This window comes from Pogona vitticeps, chromosome W, assembly GCF_051106095.1.
Source record: "Pogona vitticeps strain Pit_001003342236 chromosome W, PviZW2.1, whole genome shotgun sequence".
Lineage (NCBI taxonomy): Eukaryota > Metazoa > Chordata > Lepidosauria > Squamata > Agamidae > Pogona > Pogona vitticeps.
In genome coordinates this window covers 3,227,330-3,255,191 of record NC_135798.1, presented here as the reverse complement: position 1 = coordinate 3,255,191, position 27,862 = coordinate 3,227,330, and the positions used below count along the sequence as shown (strand labels likewise).

General features: G+C 44.4%; 1 protein-coding gene across 1 annotated transcript in view; it reads right to left on the bottom strand.

Moving 5' to 3' along the window:
* Positions 1–1,509: 1,509 nt before the first annotated feature.
* The window catches only part of LOC144585014 (uncharacterized), a 29,721-nt gene continuing 3,368 nt past the window's right edge, over positions 1,510–27,862 (bottom strand). Inside the window, 3 exon segments of the mRNA XM_078382446.1 lie at positions 1,510–3,196; positions 3,198–3,894; positions 27,212–27,332. Of these exon segments, the coding sequence (XP_078238572.1) occupies positions 1,922–3,196; positions 3,198–3,563 (1,641 nt within the window). The 5' untranslated portion in view covers positions 3,564–3,894; positions 27,212–27,332 and the 3' untranslated portion in view covers positions 1,510–1,921.

The window sequence follows — 27,862 nt, the reverse complement described above, 5'->3', positions numbered from 1 at the left end:
AGATCCCAGTCGAGGTCATCCCCCAAAGGGGACCAAAGCTATCTCTGTCTTGGAGGGGTTTCATTCAGGGTTTCACAGTGGTTGCGAATTCAGGTAATTCCCCAGAGGCGCCTCCTGGATGCCATGGATCCGGAAGGTCACATTCCGCTCTGATGCTCTTAAGATGATTATTATATTATTGCACTAAAACCTCTGTGTGGATGGCTCTAAGTGTGGGTGGCTTTCACTGGGCCTTGAACAGCTGGGGTCAGGAGGGGAAGCCCTCTGGAAAAGGCAGACCTCTTTCCCGTCCTTCATGCCAATCAGTCAGCTGCCCATCATCCATGTGCCTTGCATGTCACTATCCTTGCTCTGTGATTGGTTGCTGAGAGGTAAGATCAGGCATCCTTCAGTCTCGAGAGACTATTATAACATGCTCTGAATGGAGGACTTGGAACAGCATCTAGTGTGGCTGAGAAGGCCAATTCGAGAGTGACACAATCCCTTCCACACTGAAGGCAAATACAATCTGTCCCCTGTCCAGCTCCCCGATTTGGCTGCTTTCGGGACTGCCTCTTTGCCTCAGCCTGCCGGACAAGGGTCTCTTCAAATTGGGAGAGGCCGTGATGCACTGCCTGCCTCCAGGCTGAACGCTCAGAGGTCAGGGTTTCCCATCTGTTGAGGTCCATTCCTAAGGCCTTCAGATCCCACTTGCAGATGTCCTTATATCGCAGCTGTGGTCTCCCTCTGGGGCGATTTCCCTGCACTAATTCTCCATACAGGAGATCTTTCAGAATCCGACCATCAGCCATTCTCATGACATGCCCAAGACAACATAGACATTGCTATTTCAGTAGCGTATACATGCTAACTATTCCACCTTGTTCTAGGACTACTCTATTTGAAACTTTCTCCTGCCAGGTGATAGACTCTGTCTGCAAGCACCTGGAGACTCTTCAGCACAACATGGGCAAGCAGCTTCCCTACAATGCTGAGAAGAGAGATGCCACGGTAGTTATTGCAGTCGCCCCGTCTCCTTTGTTCTTATACAATGTGACGATGAGGAGGCTAGGTAGGACCTCTCTATAGAGTAGCATTTAGTGATCTTTCCAATCTCCACTGGATTTAGTTGCAATCCTGCTGTTCAATCCCTTTGTTGAAGAATAATTGGTTTATTAAGAAAATAATATAGTTCCACTAAAATACAGTCGCAGCGTTAAAGCATAAAGCATAATTATATCCAAGCAATTACCATGATTACAATAAACTTATTATACCTTGGTTAAAATAAGAACAACTAAACTAAGCTAAGTAATCATCATGACTAACAGTCTATATCTTAGCATTCTAGAGCACCTGGGCTAATTTCTCCTCCTTCTTGTTTTAAAAACACAAAACACTTTCTTCTCTCACTCTATCATCATCAACAACCATCTGTCACATATATGAAACAATTTTTCTATACGTCTCTGGACCACCTTCATTGTGACACTTCTGAGCTGTCAACCAATTAGGATTAGGGGAGTGTAAGACAGTTCTCCAACCCTATTTCGCATGAGATCTGCAGGTGTCTTATCCCAATTAAGACGAATGTGGTGTTCGGTCTCCCTTTTGATCTTCTTAACCTTGCTTCTTATCTTGGTGCCAGGCAGAGCAAAGCTGGAACAACACTCTCTTGAAACATTCAGGGATTTCAATCCAAACTATAGAGTAAACCTAACAGACTCCATTTTTGTATGACTACACATGCCAGTTGCCTTCTAATTCTTTACACTCCCCAGTGTGAGTTCTTTGATGTAAACTCAGGGAACTGCTGTGACTTAAGCCCTTTCCACATTCCATGCATTTATGTTTTTCTCCCTGTATGAGTTTTTTATTTGAACTCAGGTGACTGCTTTGAGTGAAACTATTTCCACATTCCATGCATTTATATGGTTTCTCCTCAGTGTGAGTTCTTTTGATGTGAACTTAGGCTACTGTTCTTACTGAAGTTCTTTCCACATTCCATGCATTTATATGGTTTCTCCCCAGTGTGAGTTCTTTGATGCGAACTTAGGCTACTGTTCTGACTGAAGTTCTTTCCACATTCCAAACACTGATATGGTTTCTCCCCAGTGTGAATTCTTTTATGTGTACTCAGGTGACTGCTGTGACTAAAACTCTTTCCACATTCCATGCATTTATATGGTTTCTCCCCAGTGTGAGTTCTTTGATGTAACTTCAGGGAAATGCTGTGAGTGAAGCTCTTTCCACATTCCATGCATTTATGTGGTTTCTCCCCTGTGTGAATTCTTTGATGTGATCTAAGGTTACTGCTATAATTGAAGTTCTTTCCACATTCCATGCATTTATATGGTTTCTCCCCAGTGTGAATTCTCTGATGTGATCTCAAGGAACTGCTTTGACTGAAGCACTTCCCACATTTCATGCATTTATATGGTCTCTCCCCGGTGTGAGTTCTTTGGTGTGAACTCAAGACACCTCTCAGACGGAAACTCTTTCCACATTTCATGCATTCATATGGTTTCTCCCCAGTGTGAGTTCTTTGATGGGAACTGAGGCTGCTGCTCTGACTAAAGGTCTTTCCACATTCCATGCATTTATATGGTTTCTCCCCTGTGTGAATTCTTTGATGTGAACTAAGGTGACTGCTGCAATTGAAGTTCTTTCCACATTCCATGCATTTATATGGTTTCTCCCCAGTGTGAGTTCTTTGATGGGAACTCAGGAGACCTCTCAGACGGAAACTCTTTCCACATTTCATGCATTTATATGGTTTCTCCCCAGTGTGAGTTCTTTGGTGGGAACTGAGTCTACTGCTCTGACTAAAGGTCTTTCCACATTCCATGCATTTATATGGTTTCTCCCCTGTGTGAATTCTTTGATGTGAACTAAGGTGACTGCTGCAATTGAAGTTCTTTCCACATTCCATGCATTTATAAGGTTTCTCCCCAGTGTGAGTTCTTTGATGGGAACTCAGGTTACCACTCTGGCTGAAGCTCTTTCCACATTCCATGCATTGATATGGTTTCTCCCCAGTGTGAGTTTTTTGATGTGAACTCAGGTGAGATCTGTTACAGAAGCACTTCCCACATTCCATGCATTTATATGTTTTCTCCCCAGTGTGAGTTTTTTGATGTGAACTCAGGTTACCTCTATGACTGAAGTTCTTTCCACATTCCATGCATTGATATGGTTTCTCCCCAGTGTGAGTTTTTTTGATGTGAACTCAGGTTACCTCTGTGACTGAAGTTCTTTCCACATTCCATGCACTTATATGGTTTCTCCCCAGTGTGAGTTCTTTGATGTGAACTGAGGCTATTGCTCTGACTGAAGCGCTTTCCACATTCCATGCATTTATATGGTTTCTCCCCAGTGTGAGTTCTTTGATGTGAACTGAGGCTATTGCTCTGACTGAAGCTCTTTCCACATTCCATACATTTATATGGTTTCTCAACAATGCGAGTTCTTTGATGGGAAAAAAGGGTACTGCTCTGACTGAAGCTCTTTCCACACTGTAGGCATTTGTACTCTCTCTCACCTCTCAGAGGGTTTTCACGGAAAGTACAATCACTGTGCATCATGACACTCTTTCTTTTTTCTATGTATTGACTTTGTTTCTCCTCTGGGTGGACTTTGTCAAGTCTATTGTCATCTGAGGCACCCTTGAATGTTTATCTGCCCAGGGAACCTTTTCTCCTTCCTTTTCCCTGTTGATTTTTTCAGGTGATCAGAAATGCATCAACATCAACAGCAAGAGAAGATGGATATGTCTTTTTTTCTCTTTTCCCCTTGCTTCTCTTCTTCCCTTTTTCTCCTTTTAAGTGGCTTGAATTTTTTAAACCGCTATATACATGGGTTTTTTCACTGAAAGAACAACTGGCTCCACAGAATTCCCATTGTCCTGTTCATCACCTGATGGAGAGAAAAAAAGAGATGAAATAGGAGTGCAACGTAAATGAAAAACCTTACTTGTCTCGATGAGTTCAAATCCCCAGGGCCAGATGAACTGAAGAAATTGCAGAAGCACTGTCTAATATTCTCGTGTCATGGGAGATGGGTGAAGAGCCAGACAGGTGGAGAAGAGATGACATTGTCTTTATCTTCAAAAAGGTGAACCAGGGAACTGCAGACCAGTCAGCCAGACATCCACCTCAGGGGAAATTCTAGAGCAGATTACAAAGCAGACTCTGCAAGCAGATTGAAAACAATCCAGTAAGAACCAAAATTCAACATAGAAAGAAGGAAAGAACTGGGCATGTTTGGCTTTGAAAAAAGAAGCCTGAGGGGAGATATGCATTTTTTCTGTCTTTCTTTTTTCAACATTGTGGACGGTTTATATTTTGTATTGGTTCTGGTCCATTTGTGGTTTGTTATTTGTTTTCTTTTGTTAAATTATGTCTAATTATTTTTTTACCTTACTTGATCCTGATTTCAACCAGTCTTATATAACTGCAGAACTCATCTTCACCCTCTTATGGAACAGCTTCTAGCAGAAATTAGCCTGAGCTAAACCTATGGTCTTGTTACCTAGTTAGGGAATGAATAACACCAGGAGAGACCTGATAGCACTCTTTCATAAAAATGGGCCTGAATTAATTTCAGCCCAACTGACAAAATTCATGGGTACAGAATCACAGGTGCAGCACATATCCTCTCCACACCCCTGCCATGCCTCCTCCTGCAGTCAACCAATCATTAGCTCAGTGGGGATAATCCTTGTCTCGCTTCCTCATTGGAGCTGTCAGCTGCTAGAGGAGGCAGGGAAGGGCTGAACCACTTCCCAGACTGGAGCACCAACAGAGAAGACCCTGGTAGTGCATGATGAAATTTTGAGTGGCTGAGTCAGCCCAGGGGCTGGGGAGAAGTTATGAATTTTATTGGGGAGGTTGGAATTAATTTGAGTTCATCTCTACTTTTCTGATATATCATTGAGCAAGGGGTGGGACTTGATGGCCTGATAAATCAAATGATTCTATCATTCGACACCATGACTGGGAAACTTGTAGGTGCATGAAGGGAGATGTCAGGAATATTCTCTTCATTCCTAATCATCTTTGCTGCCCCATCTGGCTAAGCAAAATAACAAACGGGGGAAGTTTCCACTGTGCTCATTAACCTTAAGAATAGCAGTCTTCCAAAATGCAGTTACAGCCTCTTCCATGTGCCACCTCAGATGCAAACTGTGGCAAGTTCTAAAAACTTCAAACAAACACGTGCGCACACACAGAAAGAGTAAAACACAACAAGACTGAGGGGAAAAATGATTCCAACACTGCCACCATGTCAGGATTGCCCCTCCTTAAAGGTGCTATTCCACTAGGGGAAGGGGCCAACTTGAGTTTCCAGTTTCACCAGCCTTTGAACCCTAGGCTGAGTGAAACCTAGAAGGTGCGGAAATGGACAAATGTGGGCAAGCTTCTAACCCTAGATTCCCACTTATCTCCTGATTTGGGGACATTATACTGTTGACTGTGTACTTTAAGCTTTGCACACGAGCCTGACCAGGTACGACTCCCGAAGAGCAAAAATAGCCCACATTGCTCTGTGGCTAAAGCAATATCTTTAGACACTTAAACTCTTGTTCCCCTAAGCATCACACCTGGGTAAAATATACGATGAAATTAATTTAAAAGATTAAAAAGTTGTAATGCGTTAGATATTCAAAAGAGGTACCGTATTTTTTGCTCCATAAGATGCACTTCCCCCCTCCAAAAAAAGTGGTGGGAAAAGTGTGTGCATCTTACAGTATGGAGCAAATACTGTTCCCACCGCCGGCAACAAAAGCTCGCCTCCCGTCTTCCACGCCACCGCCTCCAGCTTCCCCCTCTCATGCCTGCTGCCGATATTGCTTTGTTCACCATCTATCATCAGTTTATCATCGTACGCCTGATCCAACATGGTGCAGCGCAGGCCATGCTTCAGTTTTCTATCTGTGCCAGTGAAGGCCGAGAGGGGGGAAATAGCTGTGTGGACTTTGTGGATGTGCATGCAGGGGGGGAGAGGAGTGGTCCTCTCAGTGAGGCTTCCTATGCGGTCGTGAAACGTCAGGTGGGCACCCTCTCTGGAACGGGCTCAGTCTCCTCCTACTCCTCCATGTGCAGCTGCAGAGTGTCATCCTCAGGCTTACCATCTGATCCCGTAGCTTGTTGTCCGTTTAATTTTTTGCTGCTTTATTTCTGCAACGCTGAGGGACAACTGACGAGATGATGAGCTGGCTGGGGTGGTAATGGAGCTGGTGGCTGCCTACCCCTGATGCCTTAGCATTTTTTTCCTGTTTTCCTTCCTGCATCTTATAGTGAGATGTGTCTTATGGAGCAAAAATACGGTACAAGGTATTATTAAAATGCCAAGCTTCCAAAGATTAGCTGAGGTTTTGGAAGCCGTTCCTCCCATAAAACAATAAAGGCTAGCTACCAAGAGTATCTGGGTATAGCATTAATTATAGCATTAAATACAGTATAGCATTAATTATAACACTAAATACAATGCTATGCTATGCTACCATTGCTACATCTTCCAGTCAATGAAAAGGCTGGAAAACCTATCACTCCTCCTCCTCCTTTGATACATACTTAGTCCCCCTTCGTATAACTTAAATCAAAGTGTCTGCATTGTGATGGTATCCATGCCCAAAGTCCAGTTCCTCGTTTCCAGACTTTTTAGCAATTATAATAGAACCCAGCGGTTCTCACTCTTACACTGCAACCCTGAAGAGGACTTTGGGCAGATGAAACAAAGTTACTCTCCAGGCAGAGATACACCACCTGTAGAAACTCTGAAAAACAAGTACTTTTGTTGTAGTACAAAATCAAGTATTACAAAATCCATTTCCTCACAAAGACCAATCAGCCTAACATCAATTCCAGGGAAAATTCTTGAGCACATTATAAAGCGGATCCAATGGTGCCTTGACTTACGAATGTCCTGACTTGTGACCAATTCAAGTTATGACCAGCTCTGGTCGCAAAAAATTTTCTTTGACGTGCGACGGCGCTTTGAGTTATGAACGGGGCAAAAAAGGTGGGAAGGCGGGGAATTTGAACTGCTTTCAGTTAACCACGGGTCAGTGAAGAGGTTGCTTCTCTGTAGCTCCTTCACCCCAGTGGTTAGAGAGTGTGGGTTCGGAGAGAGACTTTGGACTGCCTGGTCCAGTACTGCATGGTCCTGTACTGAAGTGTTTGTTTTTTCTTTTGTATTTTTGTTTTTTAAAATTTTTTGCTTTTTGGATTTTTGTTTTTTGACTTCCTTTTTAAAAACAGAGACACTGCCTGTTCTGGGTCAGTACTGTGCAGGGTTTTATAACGTGGGTTTGTTCTGGTTGGGTGGGTGGGGGATATGTTTCTGTGCTCTGATGGGTCTTGCAGTGTGTAATTTTAGCATTTTTTAGTCCCTGCTGGAATTGATTTTTTTTAATTCTGTGGCTCCTCGGGTTTGTGTACTGTGATCTCTCTTTTGTTTTAAAATGTGTTTTGTTTAAAAGGTGTTTTAGATTCCAAACCCTCCCCCATTGTCTTCTCTCTCTCTCTCTCCTTTCTTTTTGTGCCTAAAAGCACAAACCGTTGTCTGAGGGGTCTGTGTACCCCAGTGATGACCTTCTTTCTTTTCTCTTTCCCCCATGGTTCCCTCCCTCCCTTCCTCCTTTCCAGCCCTTTTTAAAACCTAAGTAATCTTAGGTTCTAAAAAAAAAGTCTCCACCAGTGGATGGATTAACCGCTTTTGCATTAGTTCCTATGGGAACTAATGCTTTGAGATACAACCAGCACCCTGAGATACAACCAAAAAAGGGCTGGAACAGATTAATCTTTTTTTAATTTTAATTTTTTTATTTTCACAGAAGAAGAGAAAAAAGAGGGAAAAAGCAAAGGAAAAGAAAAAAACAAACTAACTAATTCCTCAAATTAAACTAAACCCTCCCCCCTTTGGAGTCAGAGACTCCAGCCTCATTAACCCCTCTGCTCTCCCCAATTTGATTTCCAGTATATACTAAGTAAATATACATGTATCATAAACTCTGCCCCACACTCCTGTCTTCTTCTGGGCCCAAGAATATATTAGTTTCCAGCTTTGTTTTACATAGTCTCTTGGTTGTTCCCGTAGTGCTTCTGATAAGAGTGTCCAGTTCTGCTGTATCCCATAGCTTCTTTAACAACTCTTCTATCGTTGGAACCTCTTCGGTTTTCCATTTTTGGGCCCAGAGTAATCTGGCTGCTGTGAGTATATACATAAGACAATGCTTCAATTTATTATCATTAATTCCTGGTATGACATTCCATAATGCCATTTCAGGTTTTATATCTAATTTCTGCTGGGTAATTTCTTTTGCTAAAACCCATACCTGTGTCCAATAATTTTTGACCTTTTCGCATGTCCACCACATATGATGATAAGTTCCTGCATTTTTTTACACCTCCAACATATATTGCTGTTACCCTGACATTTTTGCTAGTCTTACAGGTGTGTAATGCTATTACTCAAGCCCCTTCATGGATTACTGTCTTGTTGTGGCAAAGGGCTTGAGTAATTCAGAGAAGCTATGGGCTATGCTGTGCAGGGACACCCATAACGGACAGGTCATAGTGGAGAATTCTTCCTGGAGAAGGAACTGGCAAGCCACTCCAGTATCTTTGCCAAGAATGCCCCATGATCAGAAACAAAAGGCTAAAATATATGATGCTAGAAGATGGAACCCTCAGGTCGGAAGGAGTCCAACATGCTACTGAGGAAGAGCAGAGAACAGGTAGCTCCAGACCTAATGAAGTGGTAGGGCCAAAGCCGAAAGGACGCTCAGCTGTGGACGTGCCTGGAAGTGAAAGGACAGTCCGATGCTGTAAAGAAAAATACTGCATGGGAACCTGGAATGTAAGATCTATGAACCTTGGGAAGCTGGATATGGTCAAACAGGAGAAGGCAAGAATAAACATTGACATCCTGGGCAACAGTGAACTAAAATGGACAGGAATGGGCGAATTCAATTCAGATGATTATCATATATCACTCACTAATTAAAGGTAACAAGCTGAATGAAAGTGAGGAGGAGGTAGACACAGCTGCGAACATTCATCCTGGGAAGCGTTGTTTTTCCTGTGGCTCGAGACAACATCTAATAAAAAGTTGTAAATTTAAGAAAGGAAAAAGAAAACAACCAAGACACGAGAGAGATGCATTAAACCTGACTGAGGCTATTTATAACTCTGACCACCAAGAAGAATGGATTGTTGATTCAGGAGCAACTGCCAACATGAGTAAGGACAAAAAGCTAATATTTAATTTTCAGCCAGTATTTAATCAGCAAGTATGTTTAGCTGATGGTATAAATGCTAAAATTTTGGGAAGAGGTAAAGTTAAATTGCCGTGTTTAACTCAACCAATAGGTGTTATATACGTGCCAAAACTCAAACATAATTTACTGTCTGTTAGCTCTTTAGCTAAGAATGGCTTCATCTGCACTTTCTATGAAAAACAAATGTATAATAACTGGTAAAAACAATGAAAAATTGAATTGCTATGTTAGAAATAACCTATATAGACTGAACTGTACAAAAGCTAACAATGTATATGAGAATATATGTCCACATAAGGATTGCATTCATTTGTGGCATCTGAGATTAGGGCATGCAAATTATAAAACTCTGCGCAAAACAATAGAAAACTCAGTGGGAGTAAATTTAAAGCAGTGTGATAAATATGTGAACTGCCAAGCATGTCAGTTAGCTAAGAGTAACAGTGCTCCTATAAGGAAATATAGTAATATACAAGTTAAAAATATTTTGGATATCACAAAACTGGGTGGACTAGCCAATAAAGTGGAAGACAGAAAATATTCAAAATGATCTCAATAGGCTGGAGCCCTGGACTGAAAACAACAGAATGGAATTTAACAAGGAGAAGAACAAAGTATGCACCTTGAAAAAAGAAACCAAACACACAATTACAAGATGGGGTATCCCTGGCTCAGCAATGCTATAAGCAAAAAAAGATTTTGGAATCGTCATAGTTCATAAACTTAATGAGCTAGCAGTGTGATGTGGCCACAAAAAAGGCAAACACTATTTTAGGCGGGATTAACAGGAAGAGTCTCCAAATCCTGCAAGGTCCTGGTTCCCCTCTATTCAGCATTGGTTAGGTCTCATCTAGAGTACTGTGTCCTGTTCTGGACACTGCACTTCAAGAAGGATACTAACAAACTGGAAAGAGTTCAGAGGCGGCCAAGAGTGTTCCACCAATGGAGGCATTCAAGAGAACATAAGAACATAAGAGCCCTACTGGGTCAGGCCAAGGGCCCCTCTAGTACAGCTTCCTGTGTCTCCTAGGGGCCCCTCCAGATGCCTCTGGGAACACTCGAGACAACAAGATCCCTGCCTCCTGATACCATTCCCCTGCACCTGGGATTTTGAAGTACGTTTCTTTTAAACTTTGAGATGGTACATCTCCATCATGGATTGTCACCTGCGATGGACTTTTCCTCCAGGAATTGGTCCAATCCCCTTTTCAAGGCATCTAGGCCAGATGCTATCACATCTGGTGGCAAGGAGTTCCATGGACTAACAACATGCTAAGAAATATTTTCTTTTCTCTGTTCTTACTCTAGCAACACTCCATTGGAGTGGATGTCCCCTGGTTCTGGTATTGTGTGAGAGGGAAAAGAGCTACCCTCTATCCACTTTATCCCTCCCCTGCATAATTTTATATGTCCTAATCATGTCCCCCACTCAGGCGCCTTTTTTCTGCACTAAAGAGCCCCAAAACCTGTTGCCTTTCCTTATCAAGGAGGTGACCCAGCCCAGCCATCATTTGAGATGCTCTTTTCTGCACCTTTTCTACTTCCACTCTGTCTTTTTTGAAGTGCGACAACCAGAACTGTACGCAATACTCCAGGTGAGGGCTTGACATTTTTTTGGTACAATGGCATTATAATGTTGGTTGTTTTATTTTTAATCCTCTTTTTAGTGATCCCTAGCATGGAATTAGCCTTCTTCACAGCCGCCACACACTGGGTTGACCCTTTCATTGATCTGTCCACCAGCACACCAAGCTCTCTTTCCTGATCCATCACAGACAGCTCAGAACCCATGGGTTGATCACTAAAGTTTTGAATTTTTGCCCCAACGTGTATTACTTTACATTTTCTTAGACTGAAACACATTTACCATTTTTCCATCCATTCTCCCAGTTTGGAGAGATCCTTCTGGAGCTCTTCACAATCCCTTCTGGTCTTCACCACCCACAAAAGTTGTGTATCATCTGCAAACTTGGGCACTTTGTTGCTTATCCCTGCCTCCAGGTCATTGATGAACAGGTTGAAAAGCACCGGTCTCAGGACAGATCCCTGGGGCACACCGCTCTTCACTTCCCTCCATGGTGAAAATTTGCCCATTCCTCTCTGTTTCTTGGTTCTCCACCAATTCTCCATCCATAAGAGGACCTGCCCTTTTATCCCGTGACTGTGGAGTTTTGTCAGCAGCCTTTGGTGAGGGACCATGTCAAAAGCCTTCTGAAAATCTAGAGACCATATCCACTGGTTCTCCCACATCCACATGCCTGTTGACCTTTCCAAAGAACACTTAAATGCTTGTGAGGCAAGACTTGCCCTTACAGAAGCCATGATTTCCCCTCAGCAAGGCTTGTTTTGTCAGGATTTGTTCCTAACCTATGAACAAAGGGTTAAATTTAATATTGTAGAGGAAATGTAAAATAGATGACATATGCAAAGTCATCCCTGTAAAAGTCAAAGTGAAATGGTTGACTGATCACATGCAGCCGAAACAAGCTTAGGCAGTGCTTGTTAACCACATTCAGCTGCATGGTCTACAATGGTAGGCTGCTCTCACTATATCAGCAGAGGAGTGAGAACGGCATATTGCCACTCAGTTGTGAGTCTGGTGGTCTTTACTTCACTTCTTTGAATGTCTGTGTTGCTCTAAGTGATTTATGCACAAGCTATATTGTGACGGACAGCTCACACGTCACTCCTGTCCGTCAGGTTAGAGCTCTTGTGTGGAAGCCTATGACAGGACAGGAGAGGTGGAACCAACGGAACTAGAGGAGAAAAAAGACAGTTTGGGACAGTTAGAGCAGTTAGGGCAGTTAGAGAGTTAGAGAGAAGAAGAGACAGAGATATAGAGAGAGATTGAAAGAGTTAAAAGGGTTAGTTAAGGAACGATTGAAAACAAGAACTTGGAAAGTTAGTGTGGTCAAGAATGGAAAGAGTTAAAAGTGCTAAGAAATAAATAGTTGAAAATAGTAATACCATGATTAAAGTGAATCTACATAAGCCAACATAAATGTAATCAAAGCAACGTTTATTGAATGAATAATAAAAGACCATCCATGATTTTCTTTATGTGATTTACCTACAAACCCATAAATAAACATTGTTATGGTTGTTGTGGGTTTTTCAGGCTCTTTGGCCGTGTTCTGAAGGTTGTTCTTCCTGACGTTTCACCAGTCTCTGTGGCCGTCATCTTCAGAGGACTGGAGTAGAAACTCTGTCCATGCTCTGTTGCTCTTTGTTGGATAGTGGAGTATTTTTAGCTGTGGGAACAGCTTTTGTCCTTTTCAGGAGATAGGGTGATCAGCGTGTTTTTGTTGTGGATCAAAGAAAAGTGGAGGAATTTGCCCAAGCGCTTGAGGAAACCCTTCCGGGCCCAGCTGATAACAATGCACCTGAACAATGGGACCATTGCAAGAATGCTGTTTATGACACCACCTTATCCAAATTTGGCAAGAAGACCAAAAAGATGGCAGGCTGGTTTGAAGCCCCTTCGGAGGAATTGATGCCAGCCATCGAGGAAAAGAGGAGAGCTCTAGCTGCTCGTAGCCAAGTCCAACAGGCTGCCAGGAGATGTTCCAACGATTATTGGCTTCAGCTCTGCTCTTAGCAACAGACACAGGTAACATCAAGGGAATGTATGATGGGATCAAGCAGGCTTTAGGTCCAATACAGAAGAAATCTGCTTCCTTGAAGGCTGCTACAGGTGTGATCATCCAGGACCAAGCACAGCAGATGGAATGCTGGGTGCAGCACTATTCTGAGCTATATGCCAGAGAGAATGTAGTAACTGAAGAAGCATTGAATAACATTGAGTGCCCACCTGTCTTGGAAGAGTTGGACAGTGAACCAACTTTAGCAGAAATAAAAGCAGCCTTGGATTCCCTCGCCTCTGGCAAAGCACCTGGGAAGGACAGCATCCCTGTTGAAGTGCTGAAGTGTTCTAAAGAGATCATCACCACTGAGCTGTATGAAGTCTTTTGTCTTTCCTGGAGGGAAGGTGGAGTACCACAGGACATGAAAGATGCAAACATGGTCACACTGTATAAGAACAAAACAGACAGGGGCAACTACAATAACTACCATGGCATCTCTCTTCTCAGCATTGTAGGGAAGCTGCTTGACCGTGTTGTGCTGAAGAGGATCCAGGTGCTTGCAGACAGAGTCTATCCAGAATCACAGTGGGGATTTTGAGCTAATAGATCCACCACTGACATGGTATTCTCCCTCAGACAGTTGCAGGAGAAATGTAGGGAACAAAAACAGCCACTCTTTGTTGCCTTCATAGATCTCACAAAGACCTTTCATTTGATTAGCAGGGATGGCCTTTTAAAAATACTTCCCAAGACGGGATGTCCATCTCGACTTCTTAACATCATCAGCCGCCTAGAGTGGTCATCTGACCAGATAGGCGGGGTAAAAATACAACAAACAAACAAACAAATAAATCAGGTGATTTCATGAGGGAATGAAGGCCACTGTCATTTTTGATGGCTCAACATCAGATCCCTTTGACATCCGAAGCGGAGTGAAACAGGGCTGTGTCCTTGCACCGACCCTGTTTGGGAACTTTTTTTGCTGCGATAAAGGACATCTGCAAGCGGGATCTGAAGGCCTTAGGAATGGACCTCAAAATGGGAAACCCTGACATCTGAGCGTTCAGCCTGCAGGCAGGTGGTGCATCATGGCCTCTCCCTTGTCCAGAAGGCTGAAGCAAAGAGACAGTCCCGAAAGCAGCACAACCAGGGAGCTGGACAGGGGATAGAATGTATTTGTCTTCAGTGTGGAAGGGATTGTCACTCTTGAATTGGCCTTCTCAGCCACACAAGACACTGTTCCAAGACTTCCATACAGAGCATGTTACCATAGTCTCTCGAGACTGAAGGATGCCTACTACTACTACTATACGTATGATCTGAAGTCTGAATGTATCTTGCCGTAAGTTTCTTATCAAACTCTCTCTGTGTTTTTCCTAAACTTTCCATGTCTTTATTCTGCTTATTAAAGGGGAGGATTTGAAGCTGCCTGATAAGAGCCTCTGTTTAATTTGTTATCTTGGGCTCCAAGGTTTCTTTTCACTAACAGAGTGCTCTTGTAGCTTCAATATCCAAACGCTGACTCCAAGCTTCTGGAGAGGCAAATGCCACATCTGTGTTTGGAGTTGGCGCCCCGACAACATGTTCTTCTCGGTGTTTTAAGATTTTCTCTTGGACGAGGCTTTCCATCACCTTCCCTGGAACAGACATTAGGGTAACTGGCCTGTGGCTTCCCAGGTCCCTGCTCCTTCAACTTTTTAATAAATTAGACAACCACACTGTGTTGGGTGTTGGGGCAGGAGGGGGGCAAAAAATGACAAAGTTCAGGAAAATGCTAAAAAATTGTATGATGCCAGTCACTTTGGGTTCGCTGGTTCAGAATCAACCCAAACCAATGAACCAGCAATTTCCCACATATTTCCTGGTTATTGTGTTTCATTCATGCCCATATTTAACTAGTTCTGCTCTATTTGTCACTGGACAGGCCTCACCTTGAGTCTGGAAGATGAGGCTGGAAACCCCATCAGAGGCCAGTCTGTGTGGGCGGGTTTTGATCATGCAATTTTTTTCCTTAAGTGTCATGGTCATATGCAAACCTGACCTCCTACTGGGACACAAGGTCTACAGAAAATCCACCCACACAGACCAGTACTTACATGAAAACTCCAATCACCACCCATGATAAAAAAGAGGCATAATCAAAACACTGGTACACCATGGAAATCAGAACTGTGAAGCTCAATTTTTCAGCAATGAACTCAATCATGTGAATTGGGCCCTACAGGCAAATGGCTGTTCCAAGAATGAAATCACAACAGCCACCAAACTGAGAAAACAACACTGAAATGAAGAAAAATAACAGCCACCCACAAATAAAGTATTTCTGCCGTACATCAATGGAGTCATGGACCGTGTGTGGAAACTTTTGAAAAAACACAACCTACAAACAGTATTCACGACCACCACAAAAATACAAGAAATGTTAAGGTCAGGAAAGGACAAAAGGGACCCTCTCACCACTGCAGGAGCATACCGGATACCTTGCAGTTGTGGCCAGGTATATATTTGGACCACAAAATTCAGCATCCACTCCACAATCAAAGAACATGAAAGATACTGCAAACTGAAACAACCAGAAAAATCAGCAGGAGCTGAACATGTCCTGAAACAAGCTGAACATGAAATCCTATTTCAAAACACGGGAGAACTGGACAACACCACTAATCCTTATGTTAGACTATACAGGGAAGCCACTGAAATCCACAAAAAGCAGCAGTTTCAACAAAAAAGAAGAAAGTCTAAAACTCAACAAAGCTTGCCTCCCAGCACTGAAAAATGCAGCCTGCAAAAAGGTCAGTGAACTCTACCCAGCCACAAGGACTGGTTAAACGTTTTAAAAGAAAAACCTCCAGAACACGGCCAAAGAGCCCGGAAAACCTGCAACAATGGATGATACTGTAATAACAATTGAAACGATTAAGAGGCAAGGAAAGGCTGTGAAAAACTGGAGTGCACCTGGTTGAGAGGAGCTACACGGAGTTTTGTTAAAGCATCAAACACGTCTCCATCAACATACAGCAGTGCTGTTTAACCATTTCAAAATTCGACAACTGAAGACTAGATGACAACATGCCACACATTTCTGGTAATAAAAAGGGCAACGAACCCAGTAGTTATTAACCAGTTACATGCCTTCCAACAATGTTCAAGCTCCTCACAGGAGTGCTGGCAAGATCAATATCTAAACACTTACCTGAAAACTCCTTGTACCCAACTGAAAAGAAAGGGAACTTTAAAAAAGTCAAGAGGCACAAAAGATCAGCTGCTTATTGATAAGCAGCTGTCTAAGTGACTCAGTACAGTATGGAGTACCATGGACATAATCAGTAGATCTATTTCTCCTGTATGCAAATTGCCATGGATCCAAAGAAGATGGAAGACTAGCCTTATTGTAATCCAGCACCAATCTCTCAAAACATTTCATAATAAGAGATGTTAAAGCTACTGGTCTATAATCATTGAGAGATACCACAGTTGACTGCTTGGGGACTGGCACTATGATAGATGTCTTCAGACAACTGGGGACAGAACACTGCAACAAGGATAGATTGAAAATATCCATAAAAACTCCAGCTAATTCTGCAGCGCAGCCCCTAACAACCCCTCCCATGATTCCATCTGGTCCAGCTGCTTTTCTAATGTTAATATTCTGGAAAGCGCGCCTCACATCTGAAATCTGCGGTAGTAGTGGTTGTCTGTTGATGGTAGATTAGTAGGTGCTGGAATAATGGTTGTTCCCGTTTCCACCTCAAAACGGCTGAATAATTGATTTAACTGCTCAGCCAAAAATTCACTGCTGCTACACAGACTGTTTTTGTTACTCTGCCCCATGATTTGTCGCAGGCCGTGCCATACCCGGCGAGTGTCAGAGTTCTCAAGATGTGGCTCAGTCCTCCGGCTGTACATAGCTTTGGCATCCCTAATACCCTTTTTCAATTTAGCTCTGGCCTCTCTACAGTGGTGCCTTGCTTAGCGAGCGCTCTGTTTAGCGATGAAACCGCATAGCGACAACGTTTTTGCAATTGCTTTTGCAATTGCTTTGCAATGTTCCCTATGGGGGAATTTCGCTTTGCAATGATCGGTTCCCCTGATCATGGCAAAGCAATGATTTTTTAACAGCTGATTGGTGGTTTCAAAATGGCCGCCAGGTAAACAAAATGGCCCTTTTTCAATTTAGTTCTGGCCTCTCTATACTGTAGCACATTAACAGAATGAAAAGCAGCATTTCTGGCTTTTAGTAAAAAGCACACTTCTCTATTTAGCCAAGGCTTGTTGTTAGAAAACTGGTGGTAGCAACAACATCGATGCAGCTTTTGATATAAAACAGTACTGTCGAGGTATATGTATCAGCATTGTCCTCCTCAAACAGTGCCCATTCAGTGCTCCGAAAGCAATCTTCAAGTTGCTCAGATGCACCCACTGACCACACTTGTATTTCTCTAGTTGGTCTGATTCTGTTAACAAGAGGTCTGTTTGATGGAATCAAAAAGAGAGAGAGATGATCTGACTGTCCCAAACTAGGCAAAGGCTTTGTCTTATATCCATGCATGATATTACTATATACCTGATCCAAGGTATTTTTCCCTGTAGTGGGGCAATCCACATACTGATGAATCTTAGGGAGGACAATCTTTAAATTGGCTTGATTGAAATCACCTGCTACCACCAGCACTCCATCTGGGTAGGCCTGCTGCTGCTTGCTGATAGCAGTTAACAAAAAACTCATAGCTGTGATTATGCTAGCATCAGGAGATATATATATTGCAGTTATTATAACAACATTAAACTCACGAGGCAGGTAAAAGGGGCGGCATTTCACTGCTAAATACTCCAAATCAGGAGAACAGTGAATGTCCATTATTTTAACATCTGTGCTCCAGTTATTGTTTGTGTAAACACAAACCCTCCACCTCTGCTCTTTCCTGTCTGCTCGATGTACTCTGTGTAAAGATCATAATGCCACAGTCCCGAATATTTTTCTGCAGGGAGATAGTGTGATAAATGAGATGAGAGCATAGAGGCTCTTGTCGGAATGCTGTCCTCCATTAGAACCTCCAGAGAGGTACAGACTACTCTGCCGCCAACGCCCCCCAAAAGAATACACCAGGGGACTGACACAAGCCTGCGGGGTCTAACTGTAGTTACCCAGATCAAAGGAGAATTGGTGGGAAGAGGAGAAAGGGGGAGGTCCATGGCGGAGGCGGGAATGGGGATTATAAATAGGGAGGACGAGAACATCCCAGGTGGCTGGGAACTTATTTGGATAGAAGACCCGTGGACTGGGAAATGGGAGCGGGTAAAGGTATCCAGAGAGGAGGCAGACTATCGCCGAAGAGAGGACTTCCCCAGTGCCCATCTTACTGAGGAGAGTCTGAGGCAAAGGAGTGGAGGAGACATCTGAGAGAAGAAAGGGAAGCGGTGGCGAGAGAAGCAGAGGAACGCCGAGCATGGCGAGCTGAGGAGGCGAGGAGAATGATGAGCCTCCGGGACCGTGGGGAGAGAGAGACCCAGTATGGCGAGGGGACGAAGACGATGAGACCTCCCCATTACTGAGAGACAAAGGGGTCGAGAATGAAGGGGCGGATGAGGACCCCTTTCTAACAGGACCTTGGGACTTTAAATCTTTGAATCCGTTTGAGTCAGAGTTATGGTTACCCCGGCACGCCCCACTGGCGCCACAGAAGTTAAGACCAGCATCGTTTAAAGAAGTTCTTCCTTTACAAAAAGAAATGAACACCAATCTGGGTTTTGAATTAAAATAGTCTTCTGGTTTATTTGAGCAAACGGGAGGGAGGAATACCGAACCTTCACAGATAGTAAGTTCCGACTCCTCAGTCTTGTTGGGTAGAGATCTAACATTTGAAACAAAGACTTGGCAATGCAGGCTTGTGAGAATTTTTGCCTAGCCCCACTCATATTCTGGCCCAGCAACCTCTTTTCTGCTTGCGTTTTCTCCGTGTTCTTTTCTTCCTGACAGGGAGAGCAGGGGGAGTAAGCCATCTAAAGAGCTCAGCTGGAATGTTGTACGTTGAGAGCCTCACTCCAAAGTTGCAGCCTTCTCTGCCCATAGCTAATCATTCTTGTCGTCAGTAAATTACTTGTGCCTGAGCATGCAGAGTCCCTAATAACAAGTACACAATTAAAATATTAATTAAACAATACCGATCTCTGGAGTGCCTAGCCATTGCAAATGCTTGTGTCGCCATCTTCCAAAAATTACTAAAAGGAGTGGAAATGAAAATATTTTGAAAACAACAGAATCCAAGGCTCAATATAAGAAGCAAGAATTTGAAAAGAAATTAAGCAGCTGGAAAAATAAACCACTACATGGACAACACCTGAGAAATAGCGATGGAAAGCATGATGCTTATTCGACACGGGCATGGCTAAAACTGGGGACCCTTAGGAAAGAAACCGAAGGCTTGATTTTTGCTGCACAAGAACAAGCACTCCAAAGCAACGTGATGAAAGCTAAGATCCAAGGGGTTAGTGCTAACAGCACATGTCGACTCTGCCAAGAAAAAGATGAAACTTTATCACACCTCATCGGTGAATGTCCAAAGATTGCACAAACAGATTACAGTACAAAGTTAGACATGAGAGAGTGGCAAAGTTAGTGGACTGGTCACTATGCAAAAAATATAACTTGCCATCGTCTAAAAACCCGTGGGAACATAAGGTAGAGAAGGTGTCAGAAAAAAGGAAATCAAGATCTTGTGGGATTTCTGTATCCAAACAGACAGACACCTTGAACATAACACACCAGACATGGTAGTAATAGAATGAAGAAATGTCCCGATCATTGAAATTGCCATTCCAGGTGAGGCCAGAGTTCAAAATAAAGTATTGGAAAAACTAACAAAGTACAGAGACCTGGCCATCGAAACATCTTTCCTCTGGGTGCCACCAGTTCAGCCATATTAAAAATTATCAGGGACAAGAGAAAGACTTGGAGAACAGGGTAGTCCCAGGATTAGAAGGAGAATTGTTCTTGGGGAGAGACTGGCCGGGAAGAGAAGACGTGGCTAAAACTGCAGCAGAAGGACGAACTGGGGAGGTGGAGGAAACGACACCAGAAGAAGGGGTGTTGCACATTTCATGAGAACAATTACGAAACTGGCAGCGAGAGGATTCAGAACTGGAGGATATCAGAGGCAAAGTGGGACCCAAAGGGACTACGTAAATAGAGCAAAAGATTGAATTGAGGGATGAGATCCGATACAGGGTAGTAAAGTCAGAATGTGTGTGCAGAAGAAGGACAAATGGTTTTACCCCATAGGTTACAGAGGGTGGTGCTTCAATTGGCTCATCATCTACCCCGAGCAGGACCCACCTGTACAGAAAATCCTGGCCAGAGGAAAACGGCGGTTCTTTTGGCCAAACAAGGAGGAAGGAGGTGGAGGAAGGCTGCCAATCACGTCCCCAAGGCCGGTTCGCTCCAGTGAAGGCCACCCCCAGCAGGGCCATGAACACCGAGGCCCCTCCTGGACAGGCTTTTCTACAGAATAGGGAGATTTTTGAGAACAGGTTTCCCTCAAGAGGTCTTCCCTGACCAAGGATCTCACTTTATGCATCTTTGAACCGATGTGGAAATTGTAAGGGGTGAAGCAACCAAAGGATTCCATTTATCATCCCCAAGCAAATGGGCAAGTGGAATGGTTTAATCGGACACTGAAGGGAACATTGAGAAAGTTAACTCAGGACAAACCCAGATATTGGCATACACTGAGAGTCCCCCCGCCCCCCCGAGCCTTCCACCAAACTAGCAAATTGGAGGAAAGGTTTTGATTGTGGGGTATTTCTTCAAAGTCGCAACTTGGTGGGAGGCCCTTTTCCAGACCGGGGATGGGGCACCAGAGGCCCTCCCAGTAAACTCCACCTCTGGAACCTGGGATTTGTAGGGTCTGGGGAACTAAAAGATGGCCAGAACGCAGGACTCAGGAAAACCCCTTGGATGCTCCATTTCCTCTTGAATGCCTGGAGACAACCCCACCTGGGGTTGCCTCCAGGCTGGTCGGGAAAAAGGATCTCTCCCACCTTTCCCTCTCCGAAAGAACCCTGCACACAGGAACGGCTTCTTCAGTTCACCCTCCTGGATCCCAAAAGAAGGAAGGAAACATTCGGGAGAGGCCCCACGCCAAGCAGCGTCTAACCCACAGCAGTTAACGCAGGGTGGAGCCCAGCAGGATTGGGCTAAAACAATAAGAACACTCTGCACATGTTCAGAGAGGCAGTGTTAGATAACTGTGACGTTTACTCACGTGGCCCCTGCTTGTTTCACCCAACACAGAGCTCACACGTCCTTGATCTCGCTGCCACCCGCTGACCTCTGTCAACACCCTTTAATTAGAAAGATTGAGGTCCAAGCTGAGGATAAAGTTGAACAACAGAGGTTTATGGATTACAGTTGGCTTAAACGGGTTCTTCACAGACTTTAATGAATTCATTAGATTATTAATAATTTGTTTCACTCTTAACTCTTTTAGCTCTCTATAAGTTCCGCACTCTTAACCCCTAACTTTGCCACACTCTCTAAGGACCACAGACTGACCTCCCCTTTTGACTCACTCACTCTGCTCCCGATCTGACTCCTCCTCCTCCCGCCAATCCTCAGGTAGCTGCAGATGCCACCTCTCCAGCCCTCTCATAAAGGTAAAGGTTCCCCTTGACATTTTTAGTCCAGTCGTGTCCAACTCCAGGGGGTGGTGCTCATCCCATTTTTCAAGCCATAGAGCCAGCTTGTCCGAAGACAGTTTCCATTGTCACGTGGCCAGGTTTACCTTCCTACCAAGGTGGTACAGTGGGATCTCGACTTACGAACGGCTTGACATACGAACGTTTCAACTTACGAACCGCTCTCATAGGAATATATGGACTCGACTTGCGAACTTAGATTCGAGTTACAAACTCTTTTTTCCCTTTTTTTAAAGCTAAGTCATCTTAGGTTAAAAGGAAAAAAAAGAAAAAATATCCCCCTCTAGTGGCAGAAGGTGGAATAGCAGCTACCCATTAGTTTCTATGGATGAAAAGAGCAGATACGGATTAAATGGTTTTCAATGCATTCCTATGGGAAATGAAGATTCGATTTATGAACTTTTCGACCTGAGAACTGCCTTCCAATACGGATTAAGTACGTAAGTCAAGACCCCACTGTACCTATTTATCTACTTGCATTTACATGCTTTCGAACTGCTAGGTTGGCAAGGAGCTGGGACAAAGTGACAGCAGCTCACTCCGTCACGTGGATTCGATCTTATGACTGCTGGTCTTCTGACCCTGCAGCACAGAGGCTTCGGCGGTTCATGCAAATCAGCTAACGAATATGAATGTGATGAGTGACATGGATGATAGCCAATTCTCCCTCCCCATAAGAAAAACCCATCCCTGACTTCCTGATGGCCCGCCTCCCAATTTAACCCCCATGCAAGGAGGAAGAGGAGGGCAGGGAAAAAAACAAAGAGGCGCCTCCCCCCCACAAGATCTTTGTGCAGAGCAGACTGAGCTGATTCTAAGATCTCTGGGGTTAGCGGGGGGAGGCTGTTTTTTTAAAAAATGTATCTCTCTGCAACCCCTTTTTACCCCTTAATCCACCACCTTGCAAAAAAACCCCACCCTTCAATAATGCATCTCGTCTTCCCCCTTTAATAGCTCTGCATTTTGCTTTTTTTCCGGAAAGGAAGGAGGGGCGGGGGGAGGCCCCACAAGAAAGCAGGGGAGAGTAAGGAGGAGCAGAAGGGGCAGAACCTTGAAGGGGGGCAGAAAAAGGACACACGTGTGTCTTTATCTCTTCCACCACCACCCCCGTTCTGCCAAATCCTTCCACACTCTCCTCCTGGGGGGGGGAAATATATATATAACCCGACGGGTGTCCTTTGCTTTCTGTTGGCTGGATCTGGAGGGGCCAAAGGAGGAGGTCTAGGCAAGGGCTGCCCCTCTGGGCAGCCTTCTTGGAGGAGGAGGAGACCCTTCCCTCCCTCGGAGGACAGAAGGGCCAGGAAGCTTTTCTGGCCTGAATCTGAGCCACGTCCCCCCTCCCGAGAGAGGAAGAGGAGGAGGAGGAGGCCGCGAATAGCCGTGAACTCCTCTTATTAAATCTGACCTATGGGTTAAAACAATTGTGTTTTCCTGCAATCAAGACCTGCTAGTCCGAGGAGGGGGAGAAGGAAGGGGGGAGGAGACGAGAAAGCCTCCCCGCTGAAGGAAGGAAGGGAGGCGCCCCCCAAGACTCTCTCTGCACGTTTAAGCCTTGCAGAAGGGCTGGCTGTGTTACTCTGTGCAAGTGACACACGCGTGCGTGCATGCGCACAAACACTCTTTTCCCAGTGTAAGAATCGGGCAGCCCCTCTTGCCAAGGGCTCTCCTGTCACCATTGCTCTGGTTGGGAAGAGCGGGGGGGGATCAACGGTCAGGGTTCAGGTCAGGGCCTGTTTCGCGTGCTGGGAACTTCCCTCCCTTGCAGGGGCAGCAGCAGCAGCCTTGGCTGTCATAGAAATGAAATATCATCATCATCATCATCCACATCCCTCCCTCCTGGCCGATCCTCTATCTTCTCCCTACTCCAAGCCCCATTTCTCTGTGGACCCCTCCTATCCCCCCCACCTCCCAACCAAGCGCCACTAAGCTACCCCCGTCTCCAAGGAGATTTAGGGGAGCCGGAGATAGAGAGATTCCAGAAATTCAGTCAGTCCTTATGTGGCTAAGATAAGCCCAAATTCCAGCCAGGCCCTGCACTGAATCTCTTTCCTCAAGTCCATCCCCTTTGTTAAGAAAAAGCAAGAAACACAGACAATCCATGAGTTAACATTCAAGTAAAATCTGGGCTCTATGTGGTAGCAAAATATTCGTGGCCAATTAGTTAGGCTAGTTTGTACAAGAGACCAATGCATGCCATCTTAAACATTATTGCTTTTATTAAGAAATATAGTTCTAAACAGAATTCAGATTATAGCAAAGTAATTCAGTAAGTAACATTTCCATCTCAAGTCAGATAGACCACCCCACAAACTCCAGCTAAGAAAAATAACACAAGAAAAACATACTAAGCTAGAATAATGCATAGGCGTTGTCTTTCTTACGTATCCAGTGTCTCCATAGTCCATCAGGAAAGGTTAGATCCAGTTGTATCCAAAAGTCCATGTTGGCCAATAGGCTCCATTCAAAAGTTATAATCCATTTTGGGAAAACTGCATGTCTCTCTCTTCTCCTCCTGTCTTTCTCAGTCAAACTCCATTTTACAACTCTTCCCCCTCCTTCTTCCTCCTCAGGGTGACCAATTAGGAACAAGCAACAAGTATCTTGTCCCGCCTAACTTTCCCATGGGAGTTTTGCAGGTGCAAGGGTTTGTTATGACTACAAATTCCTCAGCTCTCCAGCAACTCTTAGCAACTAGATAAGACGGAGAACTATGCAGTTGAAAACAGCATGTAAAATTTCCTTACTACAGACACAGACCTAAAATCAATATGGACGCTATAAAGACAATCTTATGACTACAAAACCCATTCTAACAAACACAGAAATAGCTTTAAAAACACATATTACAGGGGGTTCTTCTCTCTCTCTCTCTCTCATTGTGTCCGGGCAGAATCAATAAATTTTAGTCTCCATCCTGGAGGGAAGGGAGGGGGAGAGAACGTAGAGCTATGAAAGTGGTAGAGGAGTGGAAAAGGAGGGGCTGCTCCCAGCGTTGTCACAGCATTGTCATGCAATGCCATGCCTACTGCTATATTATATGGCAGATCTAATGCAGTTCCCTATTCTGAAAGGCACCAGCCATATGAACCGGGGGTGCTGGAAACCCTTGTTTTTTGCACTGCCCACTTCACTCAATCAGCCGACCAAGGTTAATAGCCCCAATTTTATTAAAGCTGGAAAGGAGGTCAGATCTGGATACAATTCACTCTATGCTGACGGCCGAAATGACTGACACAGTAGAAAGAGTCGCAGACTTCCTTGATTCTATTGTTAGAAGACGAACCGTTGTCCTTCTAAGGATGTCTAACACTTTCCTCCCCTCTTGATGCCTACATATGTAGTCACCGAATGAACCACCATGACTATGTCCAATTTTTACTTGTGCCAATAAAGGTTTTAGCTATCTACAGTGGTGTCTAACTTAGCGATGTTAATTCGTTCCAAAAAATCGCTGCTAAACGAAAACATCGCTAAGCGAAATAAAAAAGCCCATAGAAACGCATTAAAACATGATTAATGCGTTCCTATGAGCTTAAAACTCACCTTTAAGCGAAGATCCTCCATAGCGCTGCCATATCTGGTGCCTCTAAAGCGAGGAATCCATCCCAAAAAACAGCAGGTGGCCATTTTGTTTACCCAGTGGCCATTTTGAAACCGCTGATCAGCTGTGTGAAAATGGGGGCTTTGCGATGATCGCTTCCCTGCGATCATCGCAAAGCGAAAATACCCCATAGGGACCATCGCAAAGCGATCGCTTTTGTGATTGCAAAAAATACGCCACAAAGTGATTTCATCGCTAAAGCGAGCGATCGCTATGTGAGGCACCACTGTATCTTATTATTTATTAATTATTATTTATTCCTTAAATTTATACCCCACCCATCTAGACCCAAGTTTACTCTATCTATCTATCATACCTTCTTTGAGGCCGGATGGAGACAGGACTCTTAGCTCTGTCCACTATGTAAACAAAAACTATTGTTCTCCTAGAAAAAATTCATTAACAAAATATATAAGGACAGTATACTCTTGCCTAGTGGATTTAGAAACAGGCCTCTGTGAAGGTGTAAAAAGTAGAAGTGTGCCGTCCACAGAAATCAGAATGAAAGACAATGACAACGAAAAGAAACAACGAGCTAGCAATGAAAACAGGAAAGAAGAGGGAAAGGAGGAGACAGGAGAGGAGGGGGAAGGGAAGTTAGAGGTGTGCTTAGCTGAAGGGGAGTGGGAGGAGTCAGAAGTGACAGTTGGGGAGGAATATAGAGATGAGGAGGGGGTCGTATGGTTCAGTTCAGTAGTGAAGGCTTATGAGGAGAGAAAAAGAGAGGAAAGAAGGAGAGCATTCGAGAAAGTCAGATTTCAAGGATTAGTGAGAGACTTTCCGAATCTAAAAGTGGGCGGTTTATTGCCCAACCCTCCTGATCCTCGAGGAGTACCTCAGAAAATAACGGTGAGAGAGTGGGATGTGATCGTGGCCCCTAGGGAAAGTGAATTACAAAGGGCAAGGGAGAACACAACATCATCATTCCCAGAAGGCCCTGATGAAAAAGGCTGGGTCCGCCACAGATGTTGTGGGACGATTTGTGCAGTGAGGAGTCTCCCAAGCCCTCAACTGGCGCCCAAGGAACCGTATGGGGAGCCACATCACTAAACCAATGGGACATTAACCAAAGTTTAAATCTTGTTAAAGAACGCACGTTGTCGTTGTTGGAACCTTTGTTATCATTTGAAGATGTGCTGGTGGAAGTTGGAGAAAGTAAAAGTTCTGATGTTAAGTTTTTGAAAACGCGTCCGTTGTCATTTAGTGCCAAAATGGAGGGGTCGCCTGAGGGAAATAACAAGCCTTTCCACAGCCTACCTGTAAGGACAGACCGGGTGTGGTGAGGGAACACAAATGGGGTGTTGAGATCTGGAAGTGGGACCGGGCCATCATGGTTCAAAAGGCTCCATTGAAGGGAGTCTCGACCAGGTGGAAATGAAAGAAAATGCCCGGGAAATAAAGTGCTGGAGAGAGTTAATGGAGCCTCCATGACACGGGGCTGGAGTCGATGATCCAGAGGGTCCCTTCCCGCTCAGCAGTTCTAAGAGGACAGGTAGACGCCAGAAGCGGCATCTCGCACCAGTGAAGTTATGATTTCTAACGCACGTCTCTAGTGGAAAACGAGGTTAGTTTCAGGATTTCTGAGGGCTCTGGAAGAAACCTGAGGCATTTTGGGATATTTAATGAAACCGGAATGATTGCTAGGTAATCCGTAATCAAATCTCCAGAGTTAGCCTTACAAATCACTTTACGGAAGTGCTCAGGGAAATCTACTTTATACACCTTTTACAAGCTATGTGTTAGACGGCCAGAATATCACACTAGAGGAAAAATTACCGAAAAAACCTTCAGGCAGCCAAAGGAACAAAAGCTCCATTAATGTATTTATTGAGGAGGGAGAACCTTTCATAGATATTGAGGAGTAGCAAAGCTAGTATCAGCCTCTGAGGCTCTTACATTTGGGGGCATCGAGAGCCAGGTTGAAATGTGAACATTTTAAGAGCATGTTTTGAACCTCTTATATCCCACGTCTGCAATGGGACAGAGAGTGGGGTGAGAGGAGGGAGTAAGTAGTGGGAATGGCTATTGCATTGTGTATGTACTAGACATTTTTTTAAAAAATGAAGTTACCTGGAGAGATGTTGTTCCCAGAAATCTCCAGCAGGAGGTCCTCACGCAGAGATCTTAAGCCTTGATCCAGAAGATCCCACGCTCTGTTGGGGTCAATACGGGGTCAACTCCTCAAAGGCCACTGGAAGCGGGAAGGAGAAAAGAGTCTTACTAGGTGGAAAAGGTCCCACAAAGTCCCACCTTTGTTTAAAAGGTTTGAAAATAACAGGCATACTCCAAAGTTCAGCTTCAGTAACGTGAATCGCCTGTCCAATTTTCTGACAAAGAGGACAGCTGTGAGAATTACGTCTGACTGATTTTGAAACACTGGGCCAGTAGAAATGAATAGTAATTCTATTCAAGGTCCTTTGGAGGCGAAGGTGGCCAGAAAAAGCAGCAGCGTGGGCTAAAGCGAAAAACCTTTTCTCGGTAAGGCTTTGGCACTGTGTCCAGGGAGGCAGGAGCTCCTCGTAAGAAAGTCCCTGACCAACCTTGACATACCCACCCACAAACACCCACACCGATGGGGTGGGGCATCGCCGCCGCCGCCTCCTGGATGCCCCCCTCGCACCTGAAAGGGAATCCAAAAGGCTTCCCAGCCAAGCATTGGCAAAGGAAGGCCTGGGGGAGTCACCCGGAGACTTGCTGCCTCTCGTTCCCTTTGGAACCCCC